At 40.1% G+C, this 16,854-nt stretch overlaps 2 protein-coding genes across 4 annotated transcripts; both read right to left on the bottom strand.

The window, feature by feature from the left end:
• Positions 1 to 2,265: 2,265 nt before the first annotated feature.
• emx1 (empty spiracles homeobox 1) lies at positions 2,266 to 12,008 on the bottom strand. Of its 3 annotated transcripts, none has more exons than XM_003447768.5 (4): positions 11,927 to 12,008; positions 7,581 to 7,998; positions 5,715 to 5,899; positions 2,266 to 3,394 (listed from the first exon to the last, which is right to left on the bottom strand). In XM_003447768.5, exons 2-4 carry the CDS (start codon positions 7,930 to 7,932, stop codon positions 3,227 to 3,229), a joined length of 705 nt encoding a protein of 234 aa, XP_003447816.2. In that variant the 5' UTR covers positions 7,933 to 7,998; positions 11,927 to 12,008; the 3' UTR covers positions 2,266 to 3,226. The 3 variants fall into 3 exon arrangements, with proteins under 3 accessions (XP_003447816.2, XP_025756514.1, XP_025756513.1); XM_025900729.1 differs by lacking the exon at positions 11,927 to 12,008 and adding an exon at positions 10,902 to 11,037; XM_025900728.1 differs by lacking the exon at positions 11,927 to 12,008 and having other exon boundaries at positions 7,581 to 8,540.
• A 3,448-nt stretch (positions 12,009 to 15,456) lies between these two features.
• noto (notochord homeobox) lies at positions 15,457 to 16,481 on the bottom strand. The gene is made up of 3 exons (XM_003447839.3): positions 16,094 to 16,481; positions 15,793 to 15,980; positions 15,457 to 15,663 (listed from the first exon to the last, which is right to left on the bottom strand). Exons 1-3 carry the CDS (start codon positions 16,479 to 16,481, stop codon positions 15,457 to 15,459), a joined length of 783 nt encoding a protein of 260 aa, XP_003447887.1.
• Positions 16,482 to 16,854: the final 373 nt, after the last annotated feature.

Genomic DNA, 16,854 nt, shown 5'->3' with positions numbered 1-16,854 from the left:
ATCTTTCACCAAGTTATTGTCATCAGATTTAGTTCTGGCCTGTTAACTGTAATGTCATCTGATGTTACAAAGGACCATGTTGTAGCTTTTGAGCTAGTAATTTAAATTGTAATCCACAGTGGATTTATCAGCATCTGTCTGATGAATCCAGACCGGGGGGGTGTCTCTTGTAGGTGAGTATATGAAACCTTTGAGCAAGATTATATACTGGTAATCAAAAGTTATTGGATTTTTTTTGTCAGAACTTGAACGATATTGATATTTGTTGGCTGATATTTGCATATCATAAAGCAGTGGAAAACATATGTTGCAAAAAATGTCATGATTTTTTTATTATTATTTTTTTAAGAAGGCCATAACTCATTAAAATCATGTTATTTGAGAAATTGTGCCATAGTTTGTCCAGCAGAGTGGCTCCACCGCCATAGCTCATGCAACAACTGCGACACATTTATAATGCAGGATCAAGGCGTCCCATCACAGGAAGCTGCTTACAAGCTTTGTAAGTGTGTGTAAGTGTGGATTCTCGTACATTCATAGCGCTATGTGTACAGAGGAGGTGATTGCTGTGTTTCGAGTCAGTGACTCATAAATATTCACCCACGGATCCACCCTGAATGGATACTATGAGCACATTCTGTTCTCACTGAAATTCAGTAAATTTATTTTATTTTATTTTTTTTTATTTAACATTAAAATAAAAACAATAAAATGGCCATTAAATAACAAAAAATAAAAATTGCCTAACGTGGTTACAGTGATATACTGCATTTATTTATTTCTAATTACATCCAATAAATCTATGTTGAATATTATTTTTCAGCCAACAAATGTTTTTCAGCGTCATCTCTAAAGGTGCTGTGGGTTGTGCCCTATAATTTCAGTTTTTCAGCTATACTTTAGACTCCATGTAAATGCTTCCAGGGCATAGTTAGCAGCATTCTTTTAGTAATTAGACGTGTAATTCTGTGTGTGCGTTGCACTGCATGATTTATCACTCAACAAGGAATTTTAAAGCCAGTGTAATTTGTACTTTTTGCTGAGAAAACAGAAGGCTTCAATCATCCCCCAGAAAACAAGTAATGAGAAAATCCTGATTAAACCCACAGTGATTCAGTCGAGTTTTCTAACACCTTTGCAGCAACAACAGCAGCAGCGGCTCCTAACCCTACACCTCTGGAGAGACACTTGTTTTACACGCTGGTTTCATGCTCTCATCTTAAACTCTCCCCTCTGCTGACTAAGGCGACAGGAGACCGGGCGTTTAGGGAGGTGAGCTTGATTTTTGCCTTTAATTGTTTTCCTAACAGACGACTAAGAGGTGCAGCTTGCGTTAATTGCGCTGACCTTTTAGCTAATCAAGATGTGATTGGGCTTAAGCAACCCGCTCACCGACAAGGCAACTTTTAGTGTCAGTGAGCCAGTGTACTGGTTAAAAATAAGCCCATTTGATTGTGTTTATTTAGATAATGAGAAATGCTCAATGTCTCTTACAATATATTTGCACCTGCAGTGAGTATAGGATATCCTGGAACTCAAAACAAAACATATGGCCCCTTTACACCTCCAGATGTCTGATGTATTGTGCACCGTTGTTAAAAAAACACAAGAAAAGAAAAAAAAGTGAGCACTACTGCAGTGCATTTTACTCGTACGTCTCCATTGCCTCTTAGCTTACAAAACAAGTCATCAGGGTCAGCCGTCAGGGCTCATCTCTAAAGCCTCGGGGTCATTAGGCAGAGGCTCCTTCCGTTTCCTTTGACAGGTGATTACTGTGGCAGCTGGTGAAAAGGCTTCTGCACAATACCAACTACTTTCCCTCCTTTTTTTCCAGGAGTTTCAGCCTCTGGATGGGAACGATTTCTGTGCTATTTCTGCTGGAATTCATAGGAAATACAGACTGATGGGTAACACACCTGACACCTGTGCAGCTGTCCGACAACATTCCTGACACATCAATCTCAAAGAGAAACCACCTTAAAGGGATGTTGGATTGCACCACCCACCTAAGCAGCAATTAAAACTTCTTAAAGTGTCAGATTTGCTGCAGCTTACAGCAAAAAAACACAGTAAAATCCTTCATTTGTGCTCCAGTATTGCCGGGTTTTCATTCCCATCACTTGCATGCACCTCGAGTTTGAAAGTAAGACGTAATAAATCAAATCTGCAACTGCAATGGCTGTAATGGAATGTAATCTTGCAGTATCTGAAGTTTAAAAAGAAAACACTTGAGTTACACACAAAAAAAAATGGCGTATCCCATCAGAGAAATAATTTTTACTTTTATTTCTAAAACATCTTTCTGTAATTACACGTTCCGCTCGCACAACCGTGTTCCGGTCATATTACGTTTTTGCACTACACACAGCGCTGGATGAAATCTGCACACATTCACGATCACAAATGTGCCATGGCAGAAGAAGCACGAAGCTGTGAACTTGTACTATGCAGCTCAAGTTAACCCGAACACCAGAGGTCTCTGCAGCTTCTCATCTGTCCCGGAGTCATGCACAGCTGGCCAAGAGTCACATTACTGTGAAGAATCTTCATTAGGAGGTGTAACAAAGCGCCGAGACGGCTTCGAAGGCGTGAAAGTGGGAATAAAATCATGCAGGATCTTTTCATCTTCTTTTGATGCGTGCTCCTTTACGTTGTTTTTTTTGTTCTTCCGGTCTGTCACCGAGCGCGTCCTCCGACTCACCGGGTGGATTCGTAGTGTGCGTCATCTCCTTCTTGTAAGTGAGGAGAAATTTAAATTAACGTGGTACACAGGTGGTGGAGTAGGGTGAGCGATGAAGTGTTAATGACCTAAGCAAGTGGTAACCCCCCCCCACAAAAAAACAGCTTTCATGAAACACATAACCTTCACTGGTCTATGTACAATTTAAAAAAAACAACAAAAACACCATGGTAGAGGGTGTCATGTCTCTTCATGTTTGGCTGTCACACAACCAAAATGATCAAATGATGACAGAATCTCTCCGCATCCAGAGACAATCAGAAGAGATTTCATTAAATAAGATGCCCCCCCCCCCCCCCTCCCAGTGTCACAGAGTATAGCACCTTGATGAAGAGATGAGCAGTGATCACATATTAAGTCCTTGAGTCGTCCTCTAATGTGTCTAATTATACTTAATAATATTACATAATAAATAGTATTGGTCCTCTGATGCGTCACAAGCGGACGCAGGGATAGGGCAGCATTGTCAGAGGCTGGACCGCAGATTTAGTCCTCTGAGGTCACGTCTATGTCCTCGGAGCTGGTCTGCTTGGTGGCGATACGCCATCTGTTGATGTGGTGGTTCCCCTTCTTCTTCTGCTGGCTGTCTGGTCCCTCCTCTTCCAGCTTCTGTCGCTTGTACTTGGTCCTCCTGTTCTGGAACCACACCTTCACCTGGATAGAGAAAAGCACTCAGTGCGTGACCCGAGCATAAAGGAAAAGACTTAACGAACATCTCTTGAGATGCACATTTTGAGTTGCCCAACGCACAAGCAGCTAATAAGATAAATGATGGCCATGTTGTGGTTTTGTTGATCTAAACAAAGCACAATAATTCATCTAAATCAGTCCTTCATTTCACAGCCTCGCTCCGGTTTCTCAGCTGTTTCTCTCTTTCTTTATAGTACTACAAAATATGTGCTTTAGCAAACTGTGTTTCTGACTTGTATTGGAGAAATGCAGTAAGGGAAATAAAATAAAGCAACGCAGTTTATTCTGTTTAGCAAACGAGAGGGAAAACAGAAATGCACATAAAGACTTAATGACTAAGGATGGCATAAAATGCGGGAAATATCATGCTTAAAAGCTTCCGGACGGTTGCTGCTATGACCTTGTAATATGAACCTGTCTGACTAACCTGTATGTAGTCAGGGTACTACACACTCACACTTACATTACTTTTCTTTTATCTTTACTTTGCTCGGCTTTGGGGTCATTCTTGTTTTCAGAGCAAACGCTTAAAGATCCTTGGTACAGTGCAGTAATTTATGAATGACCTGTTTAGCTAAAGGGGTGGAGAGTGAGCGTGTGTAGCTGTATTATATACATTATACTATATTACAGTATTTCGTGCTTATTTCATGACCACAGTGACCTGATTAATCTTATCCAAATTTTTCTTCTAACTTTAAGATAAACCGATGACATGGGCCTTGCTATCACCCATTTAGATGCTATCGTTTCATCTTGCTGATCCAATAAAGTGAGTTTATTAGTATTCGTTTGACAGTCTTTAAAATTTGCATAATTCAATTGCTGCTTAATTGCAAGCCGCCTTATTGACTGACACAAACCAGAAACTTGCAAGCAGAATATATTCACACTGCTGACTGAGGAAATATCTTTTAATATTACCTATTAGGCAGCCTAATTGACACCCACAGAGTGTGGGCTCATTAAACTTAAGCATCAATAATATTTACCACAGCTTACCGTAGAGCATACATGAGTGAAATGCCTTTGAGAGACTGTTTGCAAAATGTGGGTCAGGTAAATGTTAAAAAAATGCACATGCATAGGTCTATAGCTATGTCATGTAAGATAAATTCAGTTAAATATTGTTAATTTAAATTTCTAATGTATCCATTATTGAAATTAGAATAACAAGAAGAAAATATTTGTATATTTATCATCTCTGTCTCTGAAACATAGTGATCAAGTCAGGAACTTTGGTTTCATTTTGGACTTTAATTCTCAGTTTTTCATTGTGTTAACAGGTTCACAAGAACTGTTTTTTCTTTCTGACACTTAAATATATATTTTTAAAAGTTTGAAAATACTTATATCAAACTGCTTGATGCATACATATCAAGAGTGCTGTAATGCTCCATTTGAAGAATCATCCAAACTATCAGTAGTCCTTATAAATACGCAGAAATGTGAACATATTAAAGTCTCCCAGCTCAGTACAGAATCATCGTTAAAATCCTATTAATTCAGAAAGCTCCAAATGGTTTGGCCCCGCAATAAATCTCTGACTTGCTCACTGTCGATTAAACCTCTCAGGTCATCAGGTGCAGATCTTTTAACTGTTCCCAGAATTAGATCAACGTGTGCTGAGAATGCTCTCAGCTACCCGGGTCCTGTTCTTAGGAACAAGCTGCCCTGAGGTCAGTCAGAGCTCTGTCCACAGTCAAAGACAAACTTTATCATTCTGGCAGCCCTGCACTTAATAACAGTGTGTTACCTTGTACGTGCGTGTTGTGTTTTATATCTTTGTAAAGATTGTTTTGTTATTTTTACTGCCTCAAGGCACAGTAGACCTACATGGGTTTTTATGTTTTTATCTTTCATGTTAAACACATTGAGTTTACTTTTAATAAAATGTGCTATACAAATAAAATTGCCATAAACTGTTACAATTGAATCTAGTTTTCTGCAATGCAGTGCATTCATTCAAATAAATGTATTCTAACAACTAAACAGACGAATAAAAACCTATAATATAATATATAAAAAATAATTGCCCACGTAGGAAAAAAATAAATATTAATTATTTTTATAAATTATTTTTTATTATTCTCTTGTTGCTGTTCGTTTTAATGTCGTTGCTTGGGCTTTAAAATATTGGGGCTATTTTAGCTGTAGCTATGTGTGGATAACGTGTCCAGAATAGCCAAATGCTAGTAATAGTTTATTAGCAGTAATAGTATTGACGATAAAATTAAGCGACGTTAGCAATTAATTTAAACAAGCAAACGTTAGCTTAACCTACCTGCGTTTCAGATAAACTCAGGCTGTTGGCCAGTTGTTTCCTCTCGGCTCCGACCACATAGTGGTTCTTCTCGAAGGCTCTTTCCAGCCGGAGGAGCTGGGAGGGAGAGAAGGCCGTCCGGATGCGTTTGGGTTTTCTGGCGAAAGGGCCGTGGAGGAGCAGGCTGTCCTGGGACACGTCGTTACCTGACAGCGAAGTCAACGAAACGGTAACGTCAGTCATGGCGGCTAAAAAAAGTTCATTCTTATTTTATTTTCCCGAGAAAAAAACAAAACAAGTTATAATGGTTCACCTATTGCTGTTTTTATTAATAAAATAAAATCGACATTTGAAAAAAAAAAAGGTGTATTAACACAAAAGTACGATAACAAAATGCCTTTTTTCACAATCATTTTATTTATTAGGCCCGTTTGAACGTGCCATTGTAAACTGTCCAAACCCGACAAAAAACACAATAAATTCATTATCTGGCAAACTCATTAAAGACAGTTTTGCCCTATAACGCAGTTTTAGGCTGAATGACTTTACGCACATATTAAAAATAAATAAATCTTGACAAAAATCATGATCAGACATTTATAGTTAAATAAATATAAGAAACTACATGGCTACACATTCGGAATAGTCATAAAATTAACACATCGTAATATATATCGAACATTTCTGTGACTACAGCTAAATATATAAAATGCGTCTTGTCAGCGAAAGTTATTGTGTTTAGTCTGATCTATTTGGCATTTTTAGGGTATAAGAGGTGAGACTGAAAATATTTTTGAGAATTTTTTTTTAATGGTCAATATTCCTCAGAGTTATTTTTTGGTGCAAACTGTTTTATTTAAAATAAATGTTTTTTTTTTGTTTTTTTTTTTACATTTACAAATTCTGTTAAATGTCCCATATTACCCACTTACATCCAGTAAGTCTAATGTATGTATTAATTAGCCTATGGTATAATTATGATACAGATATTTGATTTATTTATTTGTTTTTGTTTTGTTTTTAAAATAAGGGGCCCTTTATGTGTTTGCAACATTGCCCCCCCCCCCCCCCTCCAAAATGACATTTTCTGTCCAGACAAATATGTAATTAAAAATGATTGAATGAATAAAAAGCTGTAGATTATTTTTCCTGTCTTACTAATAACAGGTCTTAGAGTTGTATTTACTGGAAGGTACGTAGGTGTGGCTGAGGTTTGTCACCACAAGCTGTGTTCAAAGCCTCTCTGCATCAGATTTTTATTCCGCATCCCTCCCCTCACGGTGAAATTATTAAGGTAGATTTGATCTATTTTGCCTCCGTGGACAGGTTTTTGTGCAGGATTTTTTAATTAAATGAAAAAAAAAAAAAACTGTAGCCTCACCTAAGGCATTTTTATTGTATGTGGGGAAAAAACACAACACGGGTGCTTATCTTCTCCTCCTGTGGTTTTCCGAGAGTAGCTGCAGGGCAAACGAGAGTGGGAAACATGAGAGGAGCCCAACAAGCCTGCTGCAAGCTGTCAGTGGTCTTGTGGATTGTGATATCTGCGGCTACAGTTTATTGTTCGACTAAAAATGCTTTTGAAATCTACAGTCATATTGTTGAAAAAAAAATCCCACACAAAGATATTTTGTTTACTATGGAAACCACGTGTTATGCACACACTTATTTTATTAGTTTAATCACCTGCACCTACTTTATTCACCATTTTACGCACAGAATAACGCATTGTTTAATTCTAGGCTAAGAATCCTGGTCTTTATACCTCAATAGTGGACCTCAAAATACGCACACATCTGCAAGTCTTTAAGCGAAATAATAATTTAAAAAACTTTTATTACTATGATTATTATATTATTATGTTTTGCATTCGCATTTTTCACGTACCTTGAAATCTGTGTCCAAAAAATCTGTTCCGTAACACCCAGGGGTAAAAGTTGAGCGGGTCTCGGTGTTGCGTCCCAAAGAAGTGCGGATGCTGTAGGTGGGATCCTCCGAGCTGGTGAGGAGCCACGGTGAGTGAGGGGTGGTTCATCGTCTCCGGGAACACCAGGTCCGGGCTCTGGTAGAGGGACCTGGCCGGTGGTGGAGCCTGGTAACTGTTCATTAAGGCATCTGTAGTCGGGTTGGAGTAACTTAAAGCCGTCGGGCGGATGGGATCCTCTGCTGTTAGAGGGTTCTCTTTAGCGACCAGAGACTCTATCGTGAAGCAGCGCTTGCCTGCAGACGAAAACATCATCTCTCGGTAGAAAGGGAAACCAAAAAGAACGCGATCAGCCTTTATTATTTTTCCTCCTTCCTCTTGCTGAAAAGAAAAAAAAGGAGCCCACTCTCAGAGAAGCATCATGACCAAAGGTGGTGGGGGTGTTAGGGGGAGGGTGGGTGAAGGGTTTGTCTACACGAGCTCTAAGATGCTGCTAGAAAACTCAACAGTGCTGCAAATTGTCCTGAGCCCGTGCGCGCTCGGAGGGTTTCTGCGCGCAAATGCGCACCAAGAAAAGCGCCCGAAACCTTCCATGTGGCTTGACGTTGCGCGGAAAGAGGGAGCTGATTGGACCAGAGCACCTGCCAATAGGTCTCCTCAAGTACCTGCTCCGTAGATCACACAAGACCGGGCAGCTTAGTTACAGGGGCACGCTGAGAAAAACTAGCATGCTCCAATTAATGGGTCATTGCATGTCGCGTTAAGCTTTAATGTCAAGTTTTTCTAAAGGAGGAAGAACAAAACTAGTCCGCCTGCGGGAGTGAGAAGGTCCCACTCGTCCCAGAGCAGATTCATCCAGTTCAGGAATTCTCATAGTGTCAGTATTTGACTGATGCTCGTTAAGAAGTTTTTTAAAAAGCTGACTCAGTGAGACACTTTGGATCTTTCACCTTTAACTTAACGTTTAGGCTCTCTTTCAACTCTCATTACAAACACACACACACAAAAGAACAAAATTAGATTTGTATTATGAGATTTATGTGCCTCTCAGAATAAGACAATACAAAGTTTTACCCTCAAATCCGCTTATTTTTCTTTTATTGATGTTATTATTATTACTACAGTCGAAACTCCACGGCTGTCTTTAATGTTTTTATGTGATCTTCATACGATTTAAAGCAACAACAACATGAATCAGTGAAGAATGCTGTTGATTCTGGTGAGTCAGACTCCCCGCAACAGAGCATCCTTTCTCTCTACAATGTGAGATGTGCCGCTGATTGTTTTGTTTTCTTTTGTTTTTTAAATCTAATTTTCCGTGGATTTTAAATGTTTCTCAATCGGGGCAATAATAAGTACACGTTCGACTTAATAGCTCCGGTTAAAAAAGGAGAAAAAGCAAGAAATAATATTTGTTACAGGTGTTATTTTTAGTTTTAGTTTATAGTTTTTTTCCTGCTTAAAATTTAAATGTAGTCAAGCAAACGTTTTTTTTTTTTAAATTTGGTCCAATCAGATCGACGCATCTTTCAGGTCACAACGTGTATTTTTAATTTTTAATGGTGTGCTCGCGTTTTTATGTTACAAATTTAGCTCATTTATTATTATTATTATTATTATTATTATTATTATTATTATTATTATTATTATTATTGTTACTTTTTATTGTAAGCACATAACGGCGCCATTAATTCGCCTCGTGTTTTTTTAAATATATATTTTTAAGAAAACGTCTGTGAGTTTGTCCTCTATGAGGACAGTTTAGCAGGAGAAAGCCTGTTTGTCATTACTGGAGCTGCTCCCTCGGCGCTCAGCTTCCATTGCGCGCTAACCAAGTTAATAATTATCCTCTTAATATGCTCCTTCGCGTTGGGGTTGCATTAGAAAATCATTACCGATGGAAATTATGAGGTAAAACAAGCTGTTGATTAGGCTTTTAGAGCTAAAGGCTCCTAAAGACAGCAATCGGTTCTGGGAATGGGTCATTGTTCGAAAAGCTTAATATGGGGCTGTTCCTTGAACACTTCCATTTCTTTTAGTTATAGTAATTACACGGTGAGGATTGTGGCGACGCATAAATGCTATTCAGTTATTTTAAAAATCATTCTTGGTGGATCATAAATTCCTAATACAGTTTGCCAGGAAATCATCCACATCTGTGGCATAACTATAAGTTTCTATTGAAAGGTCTGCCGCGAAATAGCTGTAAAATTAAACCCTGGAGATTTTTAACTCTTTAAATTTAACCTTCACAAGTGTTTTAGTCGTATAGGTCAGCGGTAAGTTCCATATAAGCCTATAGTGGTGGAGAATGTAAGGAGAGATCACAGGAATAAGGAAACAGCGCAGATGAATACACCGCCTTTATAGGGAAACGTTTCAGGAATCAGTCACGCAGCTCAGTTCTCTATCTAAACAGTCCAGACAGAGCATCAGAAGCAGGAACTTGAAGGATGGCTGAGTCGGTTAAAAATGCCGCCTTGAGTTTAATGATGAAACCCTGTGGGCCTTTACGCGCTGACCCTGATCGCGGCTGGTTAATAGATGATCAAATCGCTCTGCTGTAACAAAAAACAAAGGAAAGCGCTCTAACCTTGTTCCGTACCTGTTGTTGATTTCACCCCCGAGGCCCCCTTATTACTCAGAGTCTGACCAAAGTGATCTTCAAGAATAGTGCACTGACTGTTTAATGGATTTTTTTCCCTTAAAGCTTTTATAGTGACATTTCTATGTAGCAGCTGCAACAATCTGAAACCTTTTCGAGATCTTAATTCTCATTTAGTGCTTGAAGAATCAAATAAAACGAGATAAATGACAACTCTTTAAAGCACACAACACACGTATGAATATGTCCAGTGTGACCGGAGAAAAAAATCATTGCACATTTTGTGTATTAAGAAAACCTAGAAGAGAGATCGGAGATGTTCCAAGATGCAGTTAGCCTGCAGGAGCTAGAAATAACCGGAGGGAAGAGTGGGGGGGGAAAACCCCTTACGGTAAACCCTAAACAGCCTGCTTTTATCCATAACTTAAAATAAATTTGTATCTTATAATTTTAAATGTTAATCAACTGATATAAAGTGGACAACAACAACAAAAGCAATAATAATAATAATAATAATAATGATGATAAATAAATAAATAATAATAATACATTTTAAACAGTTCAGTTCCTCACAGTCAAAAAAGGAAACAACTGTGAGGAGTGACGACAGTTTAGATTAGTGCCGCCCTCTAGTGGCGGAAGATTGAAATGCTCTTATAGCTCACTGAAAAACACCGACCTTTATGTCAATGCTGCCATCTAGCGGTTGAGGTGAGGAACGGTAAGGCTGTAAGGATTTTGAGTTTATCCGCAGAGATCAAAGGGAAGCTGTGGCCTCAGCGGTTCCAGGTTGGCGAGGGGCTTCACGAGGGCTTGTAAGTTGGAGAACAAGAAGTTTAAGTTTTAACTGATGCATATTATTTTTATTTTTTTTTATGAAACTTAATGAAATTACTTGTGAATTAAAAGAAAATAACTAAATAAATATTGGGATATTCAGCTTTTGGGGCTGTGTGACAAAGCATCAGCACCGTGTGTCGTCTGGTCCTTCTCCCCTAACGCTGATCAAAGCCATGAGATCAAATCAGTCCGCAGACCGCCTCGGTCCCTTCCTCCGTTCATTAATAAACTAATTGACCATTTTGTTTCGCATTAGCGTTGTGTGTTCAGCTAATCTCTTCCACTTAAATACTTGGGAAATTTCACCCCATTATAACGAGATGAGAAAAGTAGCACGTCACTGCGTTTGTGGCACCTGCATAAGAAGTGCGGTCGTTCGGCCACCTGTACGGCCCCGCTCTTCCACCGGCTCCCCTGCTCAGCATAAACAAACATCCCACTTTTAACACGGCCTGGGAAAAAATAATGGGATGGGAAATGCATTAGTGTTAAGATTATATGTTTGAAATCTCAGTTTGGGACGTCAGATACAATACAATTAAATATGACACTTAATTGATGAAAGGTTTTGCTGTCGAGCGTAAAAGTTGCACAGTTGATATCCAGCGGTCTTTCTGTTTTAGCCTGCAGCTTGTTTAATGGCGTCCTCCGTCGCTGTATACAATGTTAACAGGAACTGCTGTTTCCTGGCAAAGAAAAGAAGCAGTTTGTTCTCCGAGCATGAGCCCCTCTTGTCCGTGCCCGTGTCAGAAGTCATTGTGCATCTCAAATGCGAGGCTTTCACGTCGAGACAAAGCCCTGTCTCTACTTCAAACGCTTGTAATGAAAGCTAATGACTATTAGATGGAGTAGAGTGGCCCTTACCTCTGCAAATAAAATGCAAAGAGGGATTCCCCCCTTTACAATCGCCTGCTCTAAAACGCATGTTGGTTAAAGCGTGAGTGCGCTCTCCCCATTGAGGCTGCAGGTCGTTGAATTCCATGAGAACTTTCACACCTCCTCAAAGCTGCATTACAATCTGAAGGTGAAGAAGAACTCATGGGAGTCATATGACGAACTGTATTCAAATTTTTTGGTGGGGAGAAACTCAGTAGCCAATTAATTAGGTACACCAGACAATATAAACCAGCTAGTATAAAACAGGCCTCGCTGGTGCAAATAAGGATATCATTGCCACTAATGATCCTCCAAAAAAGTGAGGTCAATATACTATTACTACTACTACTAATAATAATAATGCTTTAGCCTTTGATCTGTTCTTGAGGACAACAAAGCGACTTGGAGACATCAGCTTCAAGTATGAGAAACTCAGATTGACTCAAATTGACTAATTCATTTTTAAAATTAAGATTTAGTTGCAATTAATTATTCACTGAAACCCTCTCCCAACATTTTGAGCTTTGAGCAAAGGTAATAGCTTGAAATGTGCACATTCTAAACCCTAAAACCAGCAAAGATTGGTCTTTTCTCTTGAGCGAGTTATCAAAACAGTTGCTGATGAGTTGTTTCAGATGAACACAGCCCAACAAAGGCAGATTGAAGAGACCCGTGTGGATAAACCAAAATTGCCCACTGTGTTTGTGTCGCCAAGACAAATTGTGTAATGTGCTGAAATGCAAAGCTCACGAGAGCAGATGAGAGCGACCAGTCAAGAGACAAGTGAAGATGTTACAGTTTCCTTTCAGAAAAGCCTTCAATTCGGACCCTGCAGAGAGTCTTAAGAAGCACAGTCAGCGCTGGCAAGCATCCAGCCGTTAAGGTGCCCTGTGCTAATTGAGACGATGAGCCCGGTGACCCCCACCGCCCCTCCCCTGGACTCTCTCGGTTTTCCCAGGCCTCTGGCTGCTTCTTTCTGTCCCTCAATGGGATTACGTCGAGCTGTGGACAGAGAAGAGGAGAAGGGGGCTCTGATTCCCGGCTGATCACATCAGAAACGGCTCTCTGTGGTTTTACACAAATTCTGCTCCTTCAGCGGTGCTTAAGCCATAATCAGGCCGAACGGGGGCACCAAGAGAGAGCAGGCAGGGGGTGGCGGACAAGAGACAGTGAAAGAGATCAGCTCTGTTAGCGTTTATTAAACTCTTCTCTTTGATAAGGTTACCAGCTGTCTTCTCCTTGTCTCCTTGCACCCTGACGTTTAAATTGACAGTTAAATTGATCGGCAGCGAAAGAAGAAAAAGAAATATCTGACTTGATTTTGTTGCACTTTTTGTAGTGAATTAGTCAGCTTGAGTGGCCTGTTGGTCAGGAGCATATAGTATATTGCATGGGAAAGGAAACCTTTATTCTGAAATACATTTTACACACAGAAACAAGTGCCTCAGCAGAAAAGCAGCAGTGTATCTGCATCTGGAGTTGTTCTGTTGATTGTGTTTGTATAGATAGTTAGTTACTTTGTTAAGTCAGTGAGAGTTTGTGTGTGCTTTTTTCTTCCAAATGTCATGTTTGTGTAATTGTTCTTTGCCTTGGGTAAAATAACGTGAGCATAGAAACTAAATTATAAATTTAAATCATCACTTTTGTTTATGATATATGTGCTAACAATTTTTCAGCAACCAAATTTGTAACCATAGTAGGCCAAATTCACACAATTATTTACATCAGGGGTGTCAAACACGAGGCCTGGGAGCCCAAATTGACCCGGCAAAGACTCCAAGCCGGCCTGCTGGAGGGCTCTAGAAAATGTGAAGGAGTGCATAGCTTTAGCTAGGAACTTTTAGCTGTATTTTTATAGGTTTTCCAGCTTTTCCTGTTTCTAAACACAACCTTTCCATTGGTATTCACACTATACCAAAGTAATTCAGTAAAAGATAAACAATTAAATGACATAAATGTTCCTGGTCACAAAAAAAAGAAAAAAAAAAGAAAAGAAAACCTCCCCAGACATTTTTCAGAGAAATAATAAAAACATTATATTTTAGAATCACAGGACAGTCTGGGGCAAGACTTTTTATTTCATTTTACTCATTTACCTTGTAATTTCACTTGGCCAACCCACTAAAGATCAAAGTGAGCTGTATGTGACCTGGAACTAAAATCTATTTGACATCCCTGACTTACACCTTCTGTCGTGCTTGTGACGGTGCATTTGTTAACATGAAATGTGTCATCATATGTTTTTAAGATTAAAGAGGTAGACGCTGCGTGTTCCCATCAGCCGTCTTTGTTTAATGTGACCAACGAGTTTCAGTTGACCACCCCAATTACCTGCTCTGATGGACACGTATCCTTTCTACGTGCCGTCTTCTCTCCTGTTTTATCCCTCATGTCTGCCAGGCAGACAGCATGGGTCCCTTTCCGCCTGGAAGGAAAGATGCTGAGTTTCAATAGAGCAGAGACAGGACACCTGCTGGCGGTGGGTGGGCATGTGGAAGCCCTGTCCACTGAGAACCAGTGAGAACGGTCATATTGACCATTTAAACAGATTAAACAGTGAGACCTAGCTCTCTTGCTCCGAGACACAGTGACCCCTACCACCCTGGGTTACAGATATCCCAGCTAATCCCTGAGCTGGTTATTTATTTGCTTAGCTTAAACCAGAGGGGAACCTAGACTTTACATTGGATCAAACCTGGAAGGAAATATCTCCCATCATCCTCAGACTTGGCAGAGTGAGATGAGAGGGAAAATGAGCAAAGTCCAGAAAGGCACAAGAATGACATGCTTAGGACACATTAAAGATGAGCGTTGCTCTGAGTAGCAAAGACAAAAGTTCATTTATTTGTTAAATAAGACTTTGAAATATCTAAATGATGCATCTGAAAACAGGATTTCAAGTCTTTCTCTAAAACACTAAGTGAACCACATTTGAAGTTAATGTTTGTTTAAAATAAGTGCCATTTATTAAGATTTGAATCCCTTAAACATGAACTCATTTGCTTCTTCATAAGTGTGTGATCCAATTTCACTGACAATGAACAATGAACCCCACCAAACATCCACCAAATTCACTCAAACTATTAAAAATTCAAATATGAAGAACATGATGTAACGTGTCCCTGCTTCCCAAACCACTTTAAGCTGCTGAGATGTCTAGTAATAATAAATTAGAACTTTTCTAACCTTTGTAGTAAATGGGTGAAAAATCAGCTTTGCTGATTTACAGAGTTTGCTTCTGTTGCCTTAAACTTCTAAACTCTCTCTAACTGGATATAAAGGAATGAACAGGACAAGTTTTTGCATTCATTTCATAAAATATATTTTCTTAATATTTCAGATATACAAAAACAAACTCATCAAAAGGGCAATAAATGTAGAAAATTAAATAAAAAACTATAAATCTATTAAATATTTTTAGTTGGAGACTATTAGCCTCTTTTCTCAGATATATACATACAAATATATATATAAAAAAATCCTCTTTTTTTATTGTAGTCAAAAGTCCGGTGGTTGGTTCAGCAGTGCTCATTGGAGTCGTCAGATACGTCAATATCCACATCCGAATCGGAGAATTCTTCATCCTCATCGCCCTCATCCCCGTTCCCTTGAGATCCGGGGCTTTTCGGTGGAGCGGCCAGGCCCAGTTTGGCCAGTTTGGCCTGCTGCTGTTCCAGACTCTGTTTGCGCCACTTGATGCGTCTGTTCTGAAACCAGACTTTGACCTATGGGGGAAAAAAAGAAAGAAGACACTTAGAAATAGTACCTTTATATAAGATGATTGAGTTGTGTGAGATGTCTCAAAGAATACCTATACTGTGTTTTGTTCGGTAAGACAAGTTTTTTTTTATTACCTGAGCTTCGGTGAGCTGCAGAGAAGACGCCAGGAGGAATCTCTCCGATCCGACCATGTACTGCTGCCGGGCGAACTCTTTCTCCAGGCGGGATAGCTGCTCGCTGGTGAAGCTGGTGCGCATCCTCTTTGACTTCCCACCTTTCGTTTTGAGCGAATGTAGCCCCACATTGATTTTGGGCATTGCCGCTGCAGAACAGATGAAACATGTAACCAAACACACACTGCCACGTAAACGTCTCCGTTTCTACAGAAAAATTACTTTTCGAGTGTTTTTGTTTGTTTTTTGTTTTTGTTTTTACCTTGAGCGTAAAGTGCGCCTCGACACGATGGCTGGTAGGTGAAAGGTGGGTAACAGTAGACGGAATATCCAGGTTGCGTGTGGATCGCTGAGTGTAACACGTTGGGTGAGGAGTAGACCCACGGTGCTGGTCCTATCGGTAAGCCTACGTGTCCGGTAAAAGGCAGGGCGGATGGTGCTGGCTCGTATTTCACGCCGCACTGGGCAGGACTCGTGCGGCCGCTGGTTGTGTCCTCGGGTTTGGCGAGCAAAGCCTCAATAGTGAAAGATTTCCCACTGGGTGGTTTCGACTCGCACTGCCCTCCCTGGTAGTGCGGGTGCAGCGACGCCGGTGCGTAATTACGCACGGAGTATCCATAAGCTCTGATCGGCCCGTTCGGTACCTGCATGCTGACGGTTATTTAAAATTAGCCTATGAAGGTATCTGCTGAAAAAAAAGTTGCTTCTCCAAGTCCAGCAGGAAGGTGAATGCTGCTCCTCTGCGGAGTGTCTCAATTTATAGTCCAGAGGCGCACGGAGGTGTCAACAGCCCCCCCGCCGGCCCTTTGTCTTTCTAAGTAGCAGATGAGAGAGGCGAACATCCCGACAAGGTATCCAATTAATTGCTGGAGTAATACAAGCTGGGATTGTCAAACATCCTAACCCTTTGAATGAGCAGCCTTTTGAAGAGGGCTGGGGGGGGGGGGACTCAAGAGATTTGCTAGGGTACAAATTCTTGCATGGATCTTAAGTCCAAATGTAATCATTACCGCTGGGAAAGCC

This window comes from Oreochromis niloticus, linkage group LG19 (genome assembly GCF_001858045.2).
Source record: "Oreochromis niloticus isolate F11D_XX linkage group LG19, O_niloticus_UMD_NMBU, whole genome shotgun sequence".
NCBI classification, from domain to species: Eukaryota; Metazoa; Chordata; class Actinopteri; order Cichliformes; family Cichlidae; genus Oreochromis; species Oreochromis niloticus.
The sequence above is the reverse complement of the archived record's forward strand: the minus strand, read 5'-3'. Positions and strand labels throughout refer to the sequence as shown.

Excerpts from the sequence above, each read along its gene's own strand:
- emx1 (XM_003447768.5), bottom strand. The coding sequence starts at position 7,932 with ATGATGTTTTCGTCTGCAGGCAAGCGCTGCTTCACGATAGAGTCTCTG. Across the intron at positions 5,900-7,580 it reads TTTTGGACACAGATTTCAAG|GTAACGACGTGTCCCAGGAC; the intron begins GTACGTGAAAAA and ends CTTCGCTGTCAG. Across the intron at positions 3,395-5,714 it reads TGAGTTTATCTGAAACGCAG|GTGAAGGTGTGGTTCCAGAA; the intron begins GTAGGTTAAGCT and ends TTCTCTATCCAG.
- noto (XM_003447839.3), bottom strand. The coding sequence starts at position 16,481 with ATGCAGGTACCGAACGGGCCGATCAGAGCTTATGGATACTCCGTGCGT. Across the intron at positions 15,981-16,093 it reads AGGCGCACTTTACGCTCAAG|CGGCAATGCCCAAAATCAAT; the intron begins GTAAAAACAAAA and ends TCTGTTCTGCAG. Across the intron at positions 15,664-15,792 it reads TGCAGCTCACCGAAGCTCAG|GTCAAAGTCTGGTTTCAGAA; the intron begins GTAATAAAAAAA and ends TTTCCCCCATAG.